The sequence below is a fragment of the Pyrgilauda ruficollis genome, unplaced genomic scaffold, assembly GCF_017590135.1.
Source record: "Pyrgilauda ruficollis isolate IOZ18807 unplaced genomic scaffold, ASM1759013v1 scaffold79, whole genome shotgun sequence".
Taxonomy (NCBI): Eukaryota; Metazoa; Chordata; class Aves; order Passeriformes; family Passeridae; genus Pyrgilauda; species Pyrgilauda ruficollis.
Genome location: NW_024529821.1, coordinates 6,110,032 through 6,124,164, shown reverse-complemented (window position 1 = coordinate 6,124,164; position 14,133 = coordinate 6,110,032). Strand labels below are relative to the sequence as shown.

The following is a 14,133-nucleotide window of genomic DNA, read 5'->3' as shown; positions in this document are numbered from 1 at the left end:
TTCAGATTTTACTTCCAGCTTTGTCAGTTCTCTGGGAGGTCAAGACAGTCTTTGCCTGCTGTTCCTCTGAGAACCTTTGCTCTGATTTTTCTGCTTTTCTTATCTACTGATGGCACTGAAGACTGCATTGCCTCAAGTCTGGTCCCCAAGTCTGGAGATGAGCCACTTGTCTTTATTTTTCTGTAAATTGCATGATGGCTCTAGGTTGAAAGTCCAAGCGTCACACTGGTAGGACAGAGAGGGCCCCCAGTGCCCAAGGACACAGTGTGTCCCGCACAATTTTTTTTTGTATGACAGACAAAAAAATAGAAGTGAGAAGAACTGCACTGATTCTGCTGTTTGAGATAGTGCTGCAAAAATAATTTAAATAATTTTATAAAATAAACAGAAGCAAATTTTAAAGGTATTCCTTCACATTTCTTTCCTTGGCTCCCCATTTTTTTCAGTCGAGAGGGGTTAATTTGCAGTATTTATAGTACAGTCCATGAGAAGCTGCTGTGGTATGGCTGAAGGGGCAGTGTGTTGTAGCAACAAACAGGAGTAAGACTGAATGTGGGAGGGAATTTCTTGGGCTGGCCTTACTTCCACGGGGAGTGTTTTCTGTGAAACTCAGCTGTGGATAATGAACAGATGCTGGGAAACTAGTTACTAGCACTCAGGGAAAGCAGCTGAGATTTCCCAGGCTCAAAGAAGAATATAGTAGACTTCAGAAACTGTCAAGACATGTGTGACAAGAGTGGGCAAGGATAAAGATACAGAATTATTTCTGAGCAAGCCACACGGCACAGGGTAGGATTATTCTGCCTGGAAAGAGGTGACCAGATGGAAGCATGGAAAATGCAGACAGGGGGTTGGAATTTGTTTTTTCTTGTTTTGTAAGAATTGGGTCACATCAAATGGATCTAACAATTAGCAAGTTTAAAACACAATTATTCTTTCATTTTGCAGTGAATAATTAACCATTGCACACTGCTGCAAGACGATGTAGATATGAAGCTGATTTAGACAGACACATCCGTGAGAGAAGAAATTTTCTGGGATCTTAAGGGTCTGGGATAATAACTCAGAAATATCAGCATATTCTTGCCCTTTTCTTATGCTTTTCCCTGCATGTATAAGCCCTGTTGGGCAGGTGAACCTGTTGTCTGGCCCTGCATAGCTGCTATTTTCTTTAGTGTAAAAAATAGCTCTGGCAATTGCCTGTTCTGATATCTACAGTAATAGAGCTGTTCAAACAAATATTGGAAACTGGTAGCACACCAACAGCCTGGTCATTAAGCTCTGTCAATATTTGGTGTAGTAAATACTTTTTACATTTGGCTACATTTGGTTTCTGTGCCCTGGAGAATTTTGCTGATTGATTGAAATGATTGATATTTCCAGGAACAGATTTGAATTCATGATGAAATAACGGTGAGATAACATTCTAGATAACTGGTTTTGTGGTGCTGCTTCCTCAACTTATGTGAAGCTTAATTAGAGGCCAAAACTTGCTTTCTAATTTCTTCTAAGTAGCAGATGGACCCATTTTAAGATTGCTTCTCCTACTGTGAGTGTTTGTGTGGGGTGTGTGTGTGTGTTTAGAGAGGCAAAACCTGTGAAAACTGAGTTTCCTGGCAAATTGTGTGTTTAGAGATTGATGCTGGCTGTTGGATAACATGAGAGTACTGCTAGTCTGCTCCTGGCTCAAGGGTGAGTGTAGTGATGTGTGTTAAACATGGAGTGCTTTGGCTCAGTTCAGGCTTCTGTGTGTCTCTGGGACATACACAGGTGGTTTACTGCATCCTTTTCCTCACACACCTGCCAAGGGTAGCCTTGGGAGTTTGCACTTGGATAAACTGGAAACTCCAGAGGAATTTTCCAAGATCCCTCCTTTCAGCTACTAATTAAGAAAAAGGCAGATTTTTCTAAGAGATAAATAGTTTGGATTTTTTGTCTTTCCTATTGATTCCTTTTCAGCATGGTAGAAGCCAGTTGTGTGGGCATGGTGGGGTGTTTGTATGTGTGTGTGTTTTTTTAAATTTAATTTTGTAGAAATTCATTGTAGACCAGAACTGTCCAGAATAAACTAATCTATTTGCAAGGTGTGCTCTGATAGCATAAACGAGCTTTTCCTAATGAATGCTTGTGTGAAACAGAAAAGTTTCATTTCCCTCATAAAACAAGTAAAGCATAGTATTTGATTACATGAAATATACACAATTCCTTACCTACAGTGTTTATGTAGCTGAGGAACTTGGAATATCAGAGATGATGAAAATAGCTCCTGGCTAACTGTAGTTCTGAGGGCAGTTAAAACTGACTGAGTTTCCTATCTGTGATCCAGGTAGTTTACAAACACCCTACTTCTAGGTATTATTTTATTTACTATGTATTCCTCATTATATTTTGTTTTCATTAACTATTTACAGTGTTCCTGAGTGACTGACAGGGATATTTACTATGCAATACAAAATCAGTATTTATCCCAAAATATTTCTACTCATCAGTTTTCTGGGAATATATGTTGGTCATTCTGAATGGAGTAACAATATTTGGGGTTTTTTTCAACACAATTTTAAAACTGACAAAATTCTCTAAGTAGTTTTGGGGAATTACAGTAATTTCAATTTGAACTTGTGTTTGTACGACACAATACCAGAAAATGATTCATGTAATTCTGCTCTCTAACAATATTTGTTCTGTCTCCACCTTAAGAGAAGGTGCATAGATACATGAATTTGTACACATGTATAATTATGCAAAATAAATGCTCAATTATAAAATTCTATTCTGAAAACAATAATTAATTTGCCTTTGATAAAACACTTTTGAGGAGTCTCTGATAAGTATTCTTTTTTTCTTGACAGTCTGTGGTGGACGACTGGATTGAATCATATAAACAAGACAGGGACATAGCACTTCTGGATTTAATCAACTTCTTTATCCAGTGTTCAGGATGTCGAGGTACAGAGCATGGGAAACAAGTTGTATAGAATAAATGTGACCTAAAACATGTGTTAATGCAAATGCTGGTAAAGATGGGGAAGACACTTGGATTGGTGCTCCTTGTGTGCATGGTTTGTACAGAAATATTGTCTGCATTCCAGAATAACTTGATGTAAAACTTGTTTGTCAAAGGCTACCCTTTCCCTTTCTCACTTTCCTGTCATCATGCTAAAGTATACAAATCCTCACAGAGACATTCTACTCATCATCAGCAGGAGACAAAAGATCTGGTACTCCAGGTAGGCATAGCTTTATTTTCTCTTTCTGTTTTTTCCCAATTTTTTTATTGCAAAAAATTAGTAGGTAATGATACCTTAACTTTGATATTTTTTCTTTGTTTTTAGGAAAATGATTTTTTTTAACTGAAGAGGAAGGAATCAGGCTTCAGTTCACAGCAAGAAAGATTTCCTGTGGATGAAGCATCAGTGTTATTTGTTCCTCTGTGATCCTTTATCACGTCAGCAGCGAGTGCCCTGCCTTTTATACCCTACTTAAGCAGTCTCCATTACCAGGCATGCAGCAGTCAGCCATTCCAGCATTCTGTTGCCACACTGTGCCTTCTAATGAATTTTTCATGTGTTGTCTTTTTTCTGTTAACTCAGCCTTGAAAAGAGATAGAGCTCCACTCTCTCTGTAGTGCCCAGAACCAAATTATTTACTGTTTTCTGATGCTTCCTAGAATTTCCTTTAAATAGAGTTGAAAACAATTCAGAAATTCTTTTTCTTCATTTTGTATCTGATGTGGGAATATACCTTTAGGCATCAAATGGTCTGGATAGAAGTCCCTTTTCTTCCTTCTTAAGTATAAGGTGAAGTCTTGCGTAGTTAAAAGCATCAGAGAAAAGAAACAGGAATCATCAGCAGCTTCAGCAACCCTTTTTCATGGCTGAGGGTAATAAACTTATTTTGTGGATGACAGGAAAGACTGAAGAGGAGCATTCTGGGAGCATTCTGTGGGGCTGAAGGTTAGGGCTTAGGTTACCAGCCTCTGTCAATGTCTACACTGTTCACATGTTCACACAGAGCCCCTGACTTTTTTTTCGGTTATGTTTGGCAGCTTATGTGAAAGTAGTTGTATTCTGTGTGCTTTTGCTTTTTTTTTTTTTTTTTTTTTAACACTCTCCTGAAGGTGTACATGAAAAAAAGCAACCCCACAAGCTTATTTGCAAGAATTTGGGCAGCATTAAACCAAAGGCATCCTTGGCCATATGTTATATTGTTGATGCAAGCTTTTGGTGAAGGCATGTCATAAATATCTTCATTCCCCTGCTGCTCTCTAATCTATTCTCCCTTTCTCCTCGTTAGAGAAAGCAGCACTCTGATAAGACTCCTATTTTTTAAACCCCTTGTTGGTGAGTGATGCAGGCTGAATGCCCACTGTCAGCCATATGCTGCTGGAGCAAGTGCTTCCCAGAAAAGCTTTCTGGTGCTGGCTGGGAGGCAGCAGCACTGCGCGTGCCTGATGTCATTGACTTACTTGGCTTTTCTTTGAATGGTGACTTTTCATTTTCACTGCTCTGCTGTGTATCCCAGGGCTATCTCTGATGAGCTTCTTTCAGTGCCTTCTGCTCCCAAACAGCAATGGTAGGAGAAAGGAAGCAAAAATTTCTTATCCCCCAAGTCTATAGTGTGTTTGGGAAATTTATTTCCGTGCTGGAATTTTTGCAGTGGCTACAGTAACAGCTGTAGAACAGGGTTAAAATCCTGGCAAACAGTGCAGTTCTTTCCAGTTTCCAGTAATACACTTATTTCTAGAATAAATAAGAGCTTATCAGAAGAGAGTAGATTTTATTGGTAGTCCACTTAGGGTAAAGTGCATACCAGGCTGTCCTTAATGGAAATGAGAAATAGGGGGTTGTTCTGTATGTTGTGAGGGAGACAAAGATTCTTTTTCATGGGAAGATCATATGTTATGACATCCTTATTTCCCTTTAGAGACTTCATTGACATTCTTGCTTATTTCTTGCTGTTCCTCATAAATAACCATCCCTTGTGAATCTCAACGATTGCTTTATCTTCCTTAATTTTCTTCTTTTCAGTTTGCTCCACTAACATTGTCTTGGATTCTTCAGCCTCCTTTCCCAAAGTCGGATCTAATTGCTTACTGATAATATATCTAAGTTTGTGATGATTAACTCAAGGGAGGAGGACAACTGACTTGGGATGAAGTTTCTCAGGAAATTGTCATCCTGGGTTTATAAATCTACCATTTCAACAGTGCTTAGAATCACTTGATATCTAAATGCATGTAAGGTACATTTAGCTTGATGTGTCTTTCAGAAGTTTTGAGCAGGTGGAAGAGCGTGTGTCCATTTACTGACTTTAATCAGAAATTGAGGCACCAAACTGTTACATTTAGCACCACCATTGGTCCTGAAAAAATACCTTTCTGTTTAGAGAAACATTGATTTTTATGTATTTATCCTATTCTGTTGGACAGCACAGATGCTTGAATGAACCTCTTGACATCTTCCACCTTTGCTTGGAGCTGTTGCTGAAATGAGAAGTGATCTCTTGTAAATATGAGTAAGCAGGTATATTATGTAAATTGTTAATACTAACGGTTGTTAAATTACTGGCGTCTGCAGGTGAATGTAAAAGATCTGTGCAATTTAAAATTCAATAAATATGCATTCAATAAATATTCAAGCATATCTGTCCTTTGTCAACTCTTCTGATTGTCTGTTTAATGTATGTCCATTAAAAACGGAGGAGATTAGGTTTTAATGTGACTCTAGTGATCTTTGTGTTTTTAGAGTGCTATTTGGTGTAAATGAGAAGTTTTTCGTATTGAACTGTCAAGACATCTCAGTTCAATAAGCAGATTTGCATGGGAGTTGGTCACTTGTCATGTCATCTTTTCTCTAGTTTGCCTGCTCAATCTGTACATATGTTGCCTTTGCTAATTTTGATTACAAAGAAGTTAAATGGTTATATAAAGAATTTTTCTTTATCTTGCTTGTTTTTTTCCTTTGAGAATACAAAAAAGTCCTTGTCTTTCACAGCTTGTCTGTGTAGTCTTTTCCATCATGTTATGTTGAATTTCTGTGGCAGAAAAATGGTTAACAAGGACTGATACATTCACCCATTCATTTTTTGTTTCTGACCCTTTTAAAATCTGTTGCTGCTTCTAGAGGCAGGACCTTGTATCAGATAATACCTTAGAAAGGTGAAAAAGTAATTGTTAAAATACTACTTTGTGGAAAAACAGCAAAAATGCTGTTTGTAGTCCTTGAAAATAAAACAGGTTTGTCTGTTGGTAGTAGGTGTTTATTTTCCATGGGATTTACAACCTGTAAAGCAGGTGGTGGTGTATTTACTTTGTTATTTCTAAGGCAGGAGCAAAATTTCAGAGTTTTCAATATTAGGTAACAGGGAACTTTTTGACATTAGCTTGTTGTAGTGATAAAGCCCTTTTTTCAATTAAGTGCCACTGGACTGGGGGTGGAGATGTATCCACACTACTGAAATTTCCATCTCCATTGTTGTGCTTTGGTCTGCAGCATTGTGGATTCAGGCACCCTCCTCCCTTGCAGAAGTGTTGCAGTTCAGTGTTCAGTTTTCCGGGGGTTTTTGTGAGCTGTTTTCCATTGCTTTCTTTTTAGGAACATACTTTTAGTTTCCTCCTTTTTTCTCTTCTTCTTTTGAATGTTTATGTAAAGCATTGAGTGCTGAGCTCTGTGAGCTGGTTGCAAGCAATCTGAAATGTCTAATCAGCAACATGTACGTGAGGTCCCAGAAGGATTATAACTGTGTCAGTGTGATGCTGCATCAGGGCTAATTAACTCTGCCTCTCAGACTGAGTAATTAGCTCAGGTATCCTGCTCTGCTGCTATGACAACCAGGCTGTTTCCATTTCTGGAGCTCCCTGGATTTAGAGCTGACTTGGGTATCTGCATGGCTGTCAGCTTGTGCCTTCTGTTATTGATAGAAAACAAACAGAAAGCTCCTCGAGCACTCTGACCTTTCTACATTTTTAAGGCAGAGAGCCATGCTTGTGGAATAAATATTTTTTTTCCTAACCAGATGCAATTAGTGGTTGAAACAGCCTCTTAAGCTGTGAAGGAAAACCAGCCACTGAGTCCAAGGGAGAAAAGAAGCTTTCTTTTGCAGGGGAAAAGGGTCTCACGTAACTGAAGAGGAAACCACTTGACTGCTTTCAAGTGCACAGTGAAATTATTCCCATTCCTTCTCTCCCATCCATCTTGTCCATCTCCATCATTAGCCTTCCCTCTCATCTGTTTTCTGCTGGGTAAGCCAGAAACCTGTACATTTTTAAGCAGGTTTTCAGATGTGGTCATTGATGAGCGAATAGTCCAGCTGTCACCTGTCGGCCTGGATTGCTGGTGCTGCTTCAGGCTGGGTTTTTCTCAGTTGTGAGAAAGCAGAGATCTGTCTGACTCTTTCCCCAGCGCTTAAAGCCAGACTCCTTTGTGGAAGTTCTCCTGTGAATCACACACTTGGGGTTCCACAATGTCTTCCCACTTCATCCTTGAGTGGCTGGTTGTTCCCCACTTATTCTAGATCCTCTGTCAAATTCTGATTGAATGGCATAAACTGTGCCAATAAGTGCAGGAGCTCTGAGTTAGCTTGCTCATTTTGGTTTTTATTAATGTTCTATGAGCTTAATTAAGGGCAAACTAATAAAGTTTCTGCTTTGCCAAAGGAAATTGAAGGCTAAAATCAGGAAAAAGCAGCACGGAGTGGCCATTATATGGTCTGGCAAAAGCAGTGAACAAGCAAGCGCTTACTTTGCTGTTGGAAAGAATTCCAGAAGCAAATTAGCCAGGAAATAGTGTTATTTACTCTGATTAATAATATTTTAATAAGGGGGTGTAACATGGTAATTAGAGAAATGGTCTAAAAAAATTAGTGTCCATGGTTTTGTTTTGTGATTGATGGAATAGTTGTTCTGTACAGGTGGATGTTATGGACCACAAAGAAGACTTTGGTAAATCTAATTCCCTGCATATGGGCCTTTTGCAAGGAACTGCAGAGAGTGAAAAATGTTGCTGACTTTGGCCTGTGTTAAAAAGCTTTACCTCGAGTCATTCGGTTATTATTAAGGAGTTGGTATCATAAATATTTTGTATTGTGACCAAATTAGAAAATACTGCAATTCATTGCATTGGAGGTTGTATTTTTATGAAGTGTATAAAGTCTGCTTTCTTATAGTTTCTTCAACGAAATCCCTTTTCAGTGTGTGAATATAGGGGAGAATGTTACAAAGTAAGAACTAATACACATTTTGAAAAATTGTTACTTACTTCTGTAGGATTTAAGTCACAGCAATGGCAAGGATTTCTAAAATATTCTGTATGCATAGTATAAAGAAATAAATGCACCCCAATAACTATAAAGCAGTTAAAAACATGCTGTTAACCACATTAAAAAATAGGAAGATTAGACTGGAGGATGGAAATGGCTTGATCTTAATTTCATGTGTGGTGTAGATAAAAAACAGCTGAACTTTGTACTTCTTGGTTCTGAGCCTTAAGGTAATTTTTATAGTATGTTTATCTTGAAGTGAAAGCTTACGAAATTCAAACTAAAAATAAGATGCAATGGTTTGGTTGGAAGGTAAATCAGATTACCGGGCATACATTAAATGTTTCATTAGTTCTTTAAATGGCTGTAGGTAGGGTTAAAATGTTCTTATCAGACACTTGACAATTAATATGGTTACGTCAAAATCAATTTTCTGTGAAGAAGTACAAATAGTTAATATCAGTTGACATTCTGGAAATTAAAGCCTTGGTTTTGTTGTGTGTATAGTTTTAAATCAAAAAGGTTTTTACTATTTCTTTGTTTGCTGCTGAATGTATTTGTACTTGTCATCTCATGTGCTCTTTCTTCCTTACTATTTCTTTTTCCTTTTTAGCTCTCCAAAGATTCTTTGGCTATAGGAAAAGTAATTACAATTACTTTTTTAATTCTTTTAAACTCGGCTTGTTACTGTCTTCTGGGGATGAGAAAGGTTGAAGAATTAAAAAAAAATCCTATCTGAAAGTCTAAAAATGTGTTGAAGTAGTGCAATACATTTTATAGCCACTTGTGAACTAATGGAATCTCTTTCCCAAAAGATGTATCCTGCTACTTTCAAAAACAAGTGGGAAGAAGCCATAGGAATTTACTTTCTGTGCAGGAGACATGAAGGAAGGGCACGCTGGTTGGTGGTTTGAAAATCTGAATGGAATACCTGCTGTGGTGATTTCTGACTCCAGTCCAAGGTTTGAATTCCCTCTATGAATTGGTAGCAGGAGCAATAGTAATTTAATCCAAACATATCTATCTTTATTACTTGCTACCTGAATATATCAAACTATTCACATTGCATGGACAACAGCAGACAAAAAAGGAACTGGCTTAAAAACAGCTCTTAACTAATCTATGGGAATGAATTAAGACAAACTTTTAAATAATTTAAAATAAATTTATTGAATTAATTGACAGAATTCGTGGTACTAGAATATTTTAGAGTAAATCTATAATGTAAGGAAGGACAAATTAGCTCTGAAATGAATTCTGCACTGCTAGTTCTGTATAATAAGTTCAAATCTCTGCTGAAAATGAAAGCACTCCTTGTAAGCTTGGAACAAAGTCTGTGTTCTGCCCCTGGTCACTATTAAGTAAACTCAGAGCTTGTAAAATTATTTTTGGCACCGCTCATCGGAGAAAAAATTATGCAAGGAGTTCAAATACTATTGCCTGTTTTCTACTATATTAATTTAATTACATCCATATTGATCTGGAAAATAGTGCTACTCACATGACTACAGAGGTGAAACTTGAGGAGTCTCTCAGTTAGGCCATGCTTTTAATGCTGCAGCTTTTCAAGAGAAGAACAGTAAATATCTCTTGGTATTAATAATTCTGGATAGTTGCTGCCTTACTAGCCAGATCTGTAATTTCCTCTTTATTTATGGGGTTTTTTTTCTGTATTATACAAATTTATTACCAGAGGAACACCCTCTGTACTAAGCAGAGGTGTAAAAGCCTTAGTCTGATTTATTTTTGCAGTATTATTCTCAGACTTGTGAACAAATAATGTCAGTGTATGAGTTTGCTAGCTGTGTGTGAGATACATTGCTGGATTTACTGTAGATGACAGGTGCTTCCTGAGAAGACAAGAACTAATTATTAAAAGCAACCAAATACCACTAGATCTTAGATCCTTTCTGACTGGATTACAAATTGGGACATGTCTCTGGCCTTTCCAAACATGCAAATTCTGCTGAAGGTTTAGTCAGACCTTCTGCAGACCAAGGGTAGGAATTAAATTGCAAAAAAGATATTTCTCTCAGCAAACACTGTAATTACAGTTCTCTCTCTGCATTAATGAATTCCTAGACTTATTTGATTAAGTGCAGGGCTGATACACTGCAGTAATTGTTTGTGAAGAGAAGAAGATGGGGATGATAAGAAAGAGTCTGTATCCTAATGGAAAAGTGGTATTCTCTGTCACAAAGGAAGTGGTTAAACCCAATCTAATACTCTCTTAATCTGCAGGCATTCAGTAATAGCTGGATATAAGGGAAAAAAAAGCTTGGGTTTCAAAGAAGAGCCATCCTAAATTGGAATAAGTGGACTCTTAAGCAGATCCAGTCCTGCTCACATTACACCACTGCCTACTTCTTTCCTTACTTGTATCAGTCTGGTTAGATCACCTCTGTTGTCTTTAACCTGAGCCATGACCAGCTGAGCCTTACAATGGTTCGTGTCATTTCAACTGGAAGCTACAGCATTTTCTGGCACTGCTGGAGTCAAAGTCATTATAGGGCAGAATGGTGTAAATAGCCTTTACCTTGTCTTTTCCTTTTTTGCATGCAGCAGGAAGTGTGGTGGAATGTTTTTGGGTGCCTGGAAGGGTAGAAAGGGGTGTTGTACAAAAGTGCTCCCAGACCCTGTAGGAGCAACCAGGAGTTCCCTGGCCAGCAGCCTCTGTCCCCTTGTTTAAGGACTGATAAGCCCAGCAGAGCTGAGCCCAGTTCTTGGGTGACTGTCACCAGCTCAGACACAGGTGTAGAGTTTTGCATTTCTTTCTGATAATGCAAGTAGCTTAAATTTCAGCTTTGAACTACTGCTGTTGGCCCTCTACCTGTGGCATTGGCCCTGGCTGTGAGGGGATGTAGCTCAAAGCACCTCAGGCTGATGAGAGCCCTTTGCCTCAGGAGCAGTCCCTGGCCTTTAACAAGGCACCATCCTTTGTGGGAATTAGCTTCTACAAAGTCATGACATCATTTTTGGGAAAACAAAAAAATTTGGTTTTCCAAAAAAAAAAAAAAACAAAAAAAAAAAAAAAACAAAAAAAAAAAAAAAACAAAAAAAAAAAAAAAACAAAAAAAAAAAAAAAAAAAAAAAACCAAAAAACAAAAAAACAAACAACCCACCAAAAATTTGACAAACCAAAGTTTGTCAGATATACCACAATCTCTTTTCTTTATTTTGTTTATTTCATCATTATTGAAATAAATGTTTTGGATAACTTAAAAGTTCTTGTGACTTAGGAAAAAGGGCCTAGAAATACTTTCAGCAGCTTATGAGAGTGAAAACAAATTATGTATATTTTGTTACAAAGATACAGATGTAGTGGAATTTCAATTTGTGATTGCATAAATAATGGCAATTTTCTGTACTGTTGGTTCAAACCTTCTTTGCCGCCCACTTTGATTTTCAGCTTATGTTCCTCAAGTCACTTAATTAGCCATTCAAAGTGACTTTTTTTCATTGATGAAGAGGAGGTAGATGTATTTCAAGAAAACAACATCTTTTAAGGGTGAATTGGATAAATGGCCAGTGATGGAGTATCTTTTGCTCAGAATAGTGAGAAGGTTGAGTTAGAGTTGGCAGCAATTTGATTTCTAATTTTCCAACTATTTGCAACAGGTTGAATTGTCTTTTCAAACAATCACCATTTGCCTTCTGGAATTTGCTTCCAGAAGATGTAAACCTTTCTATTAATATAGAGAAGAAAATAGATGTCAGTCAATTCCTGGCACCACTTGTGGGTATTTCAATACCAGATTGAATCTTAAGTCCTGATAAACAAAGGAATGAGATTGAGATGCCATGAATTTTTTATCTGACTTACAAATTATTTAATCATAGTGATAATGGTGCAGAAAGTCAGGCTGAGTTACTCTTTGTTCTCAACATTTGTTAATTAATGTAATTTTTTCTCTTTTTCACTTTTTTTTTCCCCTTTTTCCCCTGAAAATGCCAGGCTTGTGGAGCTGGAACCAAATAGTGAAGGTTTGTTGTTGATGCAGAGATGCAGAAATTTGCCTTACTGGTGTCATATGCTTATTCTGAAAGAATAAGAATAATTTTTATTAAGAATAAAGAAACAGATTGTTCTGATTGATGTTTCATTCTTTAATGTATTTGTTGTCAACTTATAACTAAACCCATGGATTAGAGTTTAATTGTTGATGTTTGTGTTTGGAGTTGCTTACCCTTCTGTCAAACAGATACTTCTTTTTTTCTTCCTTTTTGTGGTGTGTAAATACACTTGAGCTGTAAAGATTTTTGAATATTTTCAGTCCTGTGTTCAGCTCCACTTGTAGCAGTTACAGGGGAAAGTGGCAAACAGGAAAGGTTTCAGCCCAGACCCATTAATAGAAGCATTTGCAAACCATTTTGTGTAATAGCAGTGATGGATATTCTCACTCTCAAATTTTAATATTCAGCCCTTTTTTCCCCTCTGGTTTCCATGGTAGCCTGTAACAGCAGGATATTTCTTCAATTATGTGCTGTGTGTAAAAATCACTTTATAGAGCTCTGAGCTGGCTACTTCCTTGGGAAGAGCAGGCTGCTTTTGGAGAAGGAGAGCAGTCCTCAGACTGGGAAGGGCTCCCTTATGCCTGTGCTGAGCAAAGCTTGCAGTTCCTTCTGACTGGAAACAGGGAGAGACATCTTACTGTGATGAAAAATGCATTTAACCCTTAGGAAGTTGGAGACTTTGGTCTCATGCAAACAGTTTAAGATGGCAGGGATTGTGAAAATGGGCAGTCCTCCCTGCATTTCTTTATTACTCTTGTCAGCCTGTAATAACAGCAACCAAATATTAAATGTCACAGAATCCCAGGATGGTTTGGGTTAGAAGGGACCTTAAAGCTCCTATTGTTCCATGGGCAGGGACACCTTCCCTTATCCCAGGTTGCTCCAAGCTCCATCCCACCTGTCCTTGGACACTTCCAGGGATGGGGTATGCACAACTGCTCTGGGCAACCTGTGCCAGGGCCTCACCTCCCTCACAGGGAGGAATTTCTTCCCAATATTCCATCAAACCCTGCCCTCTGGCAGTGAGAAGCCATTCCTCATTGTCCTGTCACTCCAGGCTTTTGTCCAAAGTCCCTCTCCAGCTCTCTTAGAGCCCTTTTATGCACTAGAAGGTGCTACAAGGTCTCCCTAGAGACCTATAAAAATTAATTACATGTATGAAGTCTCATTTGTAAGGAAAATGCAAGGAGGAGAAGGGGAAACTGAAACATCTGTAACAGTGGAATGAAAGATGGAAAGTTAAACTTGTGCCTTTAAATGCAGCAAAGTATAAGGGGAAAGGAAGAAATTAGATTCTGAAAACTGCAAGAAAGGAATGTGTTCTTTTTAGGACGCATCTCCACGGAGGAGCTTAGGAAGCAGGAGAAAAGAGAGGCAGGCAGGCATACATCCCAGTGGTTTTGCTTTGCTTCAAGAGCCAAAACAGCAGTTTTCTCCTTTTACCTGATGAGCAGTACTGCTTTAAGGTACTGCAGAATGATGGAGCGAGAATATACCACTGAACAGGGCCAGAAATTATAATCTAACCCCATTTTTGAATATTCTCATCAAGCAGATGATCCATAGTGTAACACCCCTTGGTGTTTATGTTGTGAGTTTCAAGGACAATTTCATGGGAGAAGGACAAGAAAGCAATTGATAGCTAAGAGTCTGTGTTGACAGGAATGAGAATGTAATTATGCCCAAAAAGACAGGTACTGTATAGAAAACTCGGCCTTCTGGTTAGAATTAAAAATGTGGCTGTGTTACAGGAAGGCACCCTGATATTAAGGCTTCCGGACATCTTAAACTTACAGTGAGGGAGAGGAAGACTGAAAAGTCCTAAAAGGAAAACTTGCTGAAAGCTGGGGGCAGGGGGAAATA

General features: G+C 38.1%; 1 protein-coding gene across 3 annotated transcripts in view; it reads left to right on the top strand.

Annotated features, from left to right (window-relative positions):
* STAG1 (stromal antigen 1) overlaps nt 1–14,133 on the top strand; it is a 158,098-nt gene that overhangs the window by 63,332 nt on the left and 80,633 nt on the right. For all 3 annotated transcript variants that reach the window (XM_041487049.1, XM_041487050.1, XM_041487048.1), the window contains exon 5: nt 2,850–2,946. In XM_041487049.1, coding sequence (XP_041342983.1) covers nt 2,850–2,946 — 97 coding nt within the window. The remainder of the gene's footprint in view (nt 1–2,849; nt 2,947–14,133) is intronic.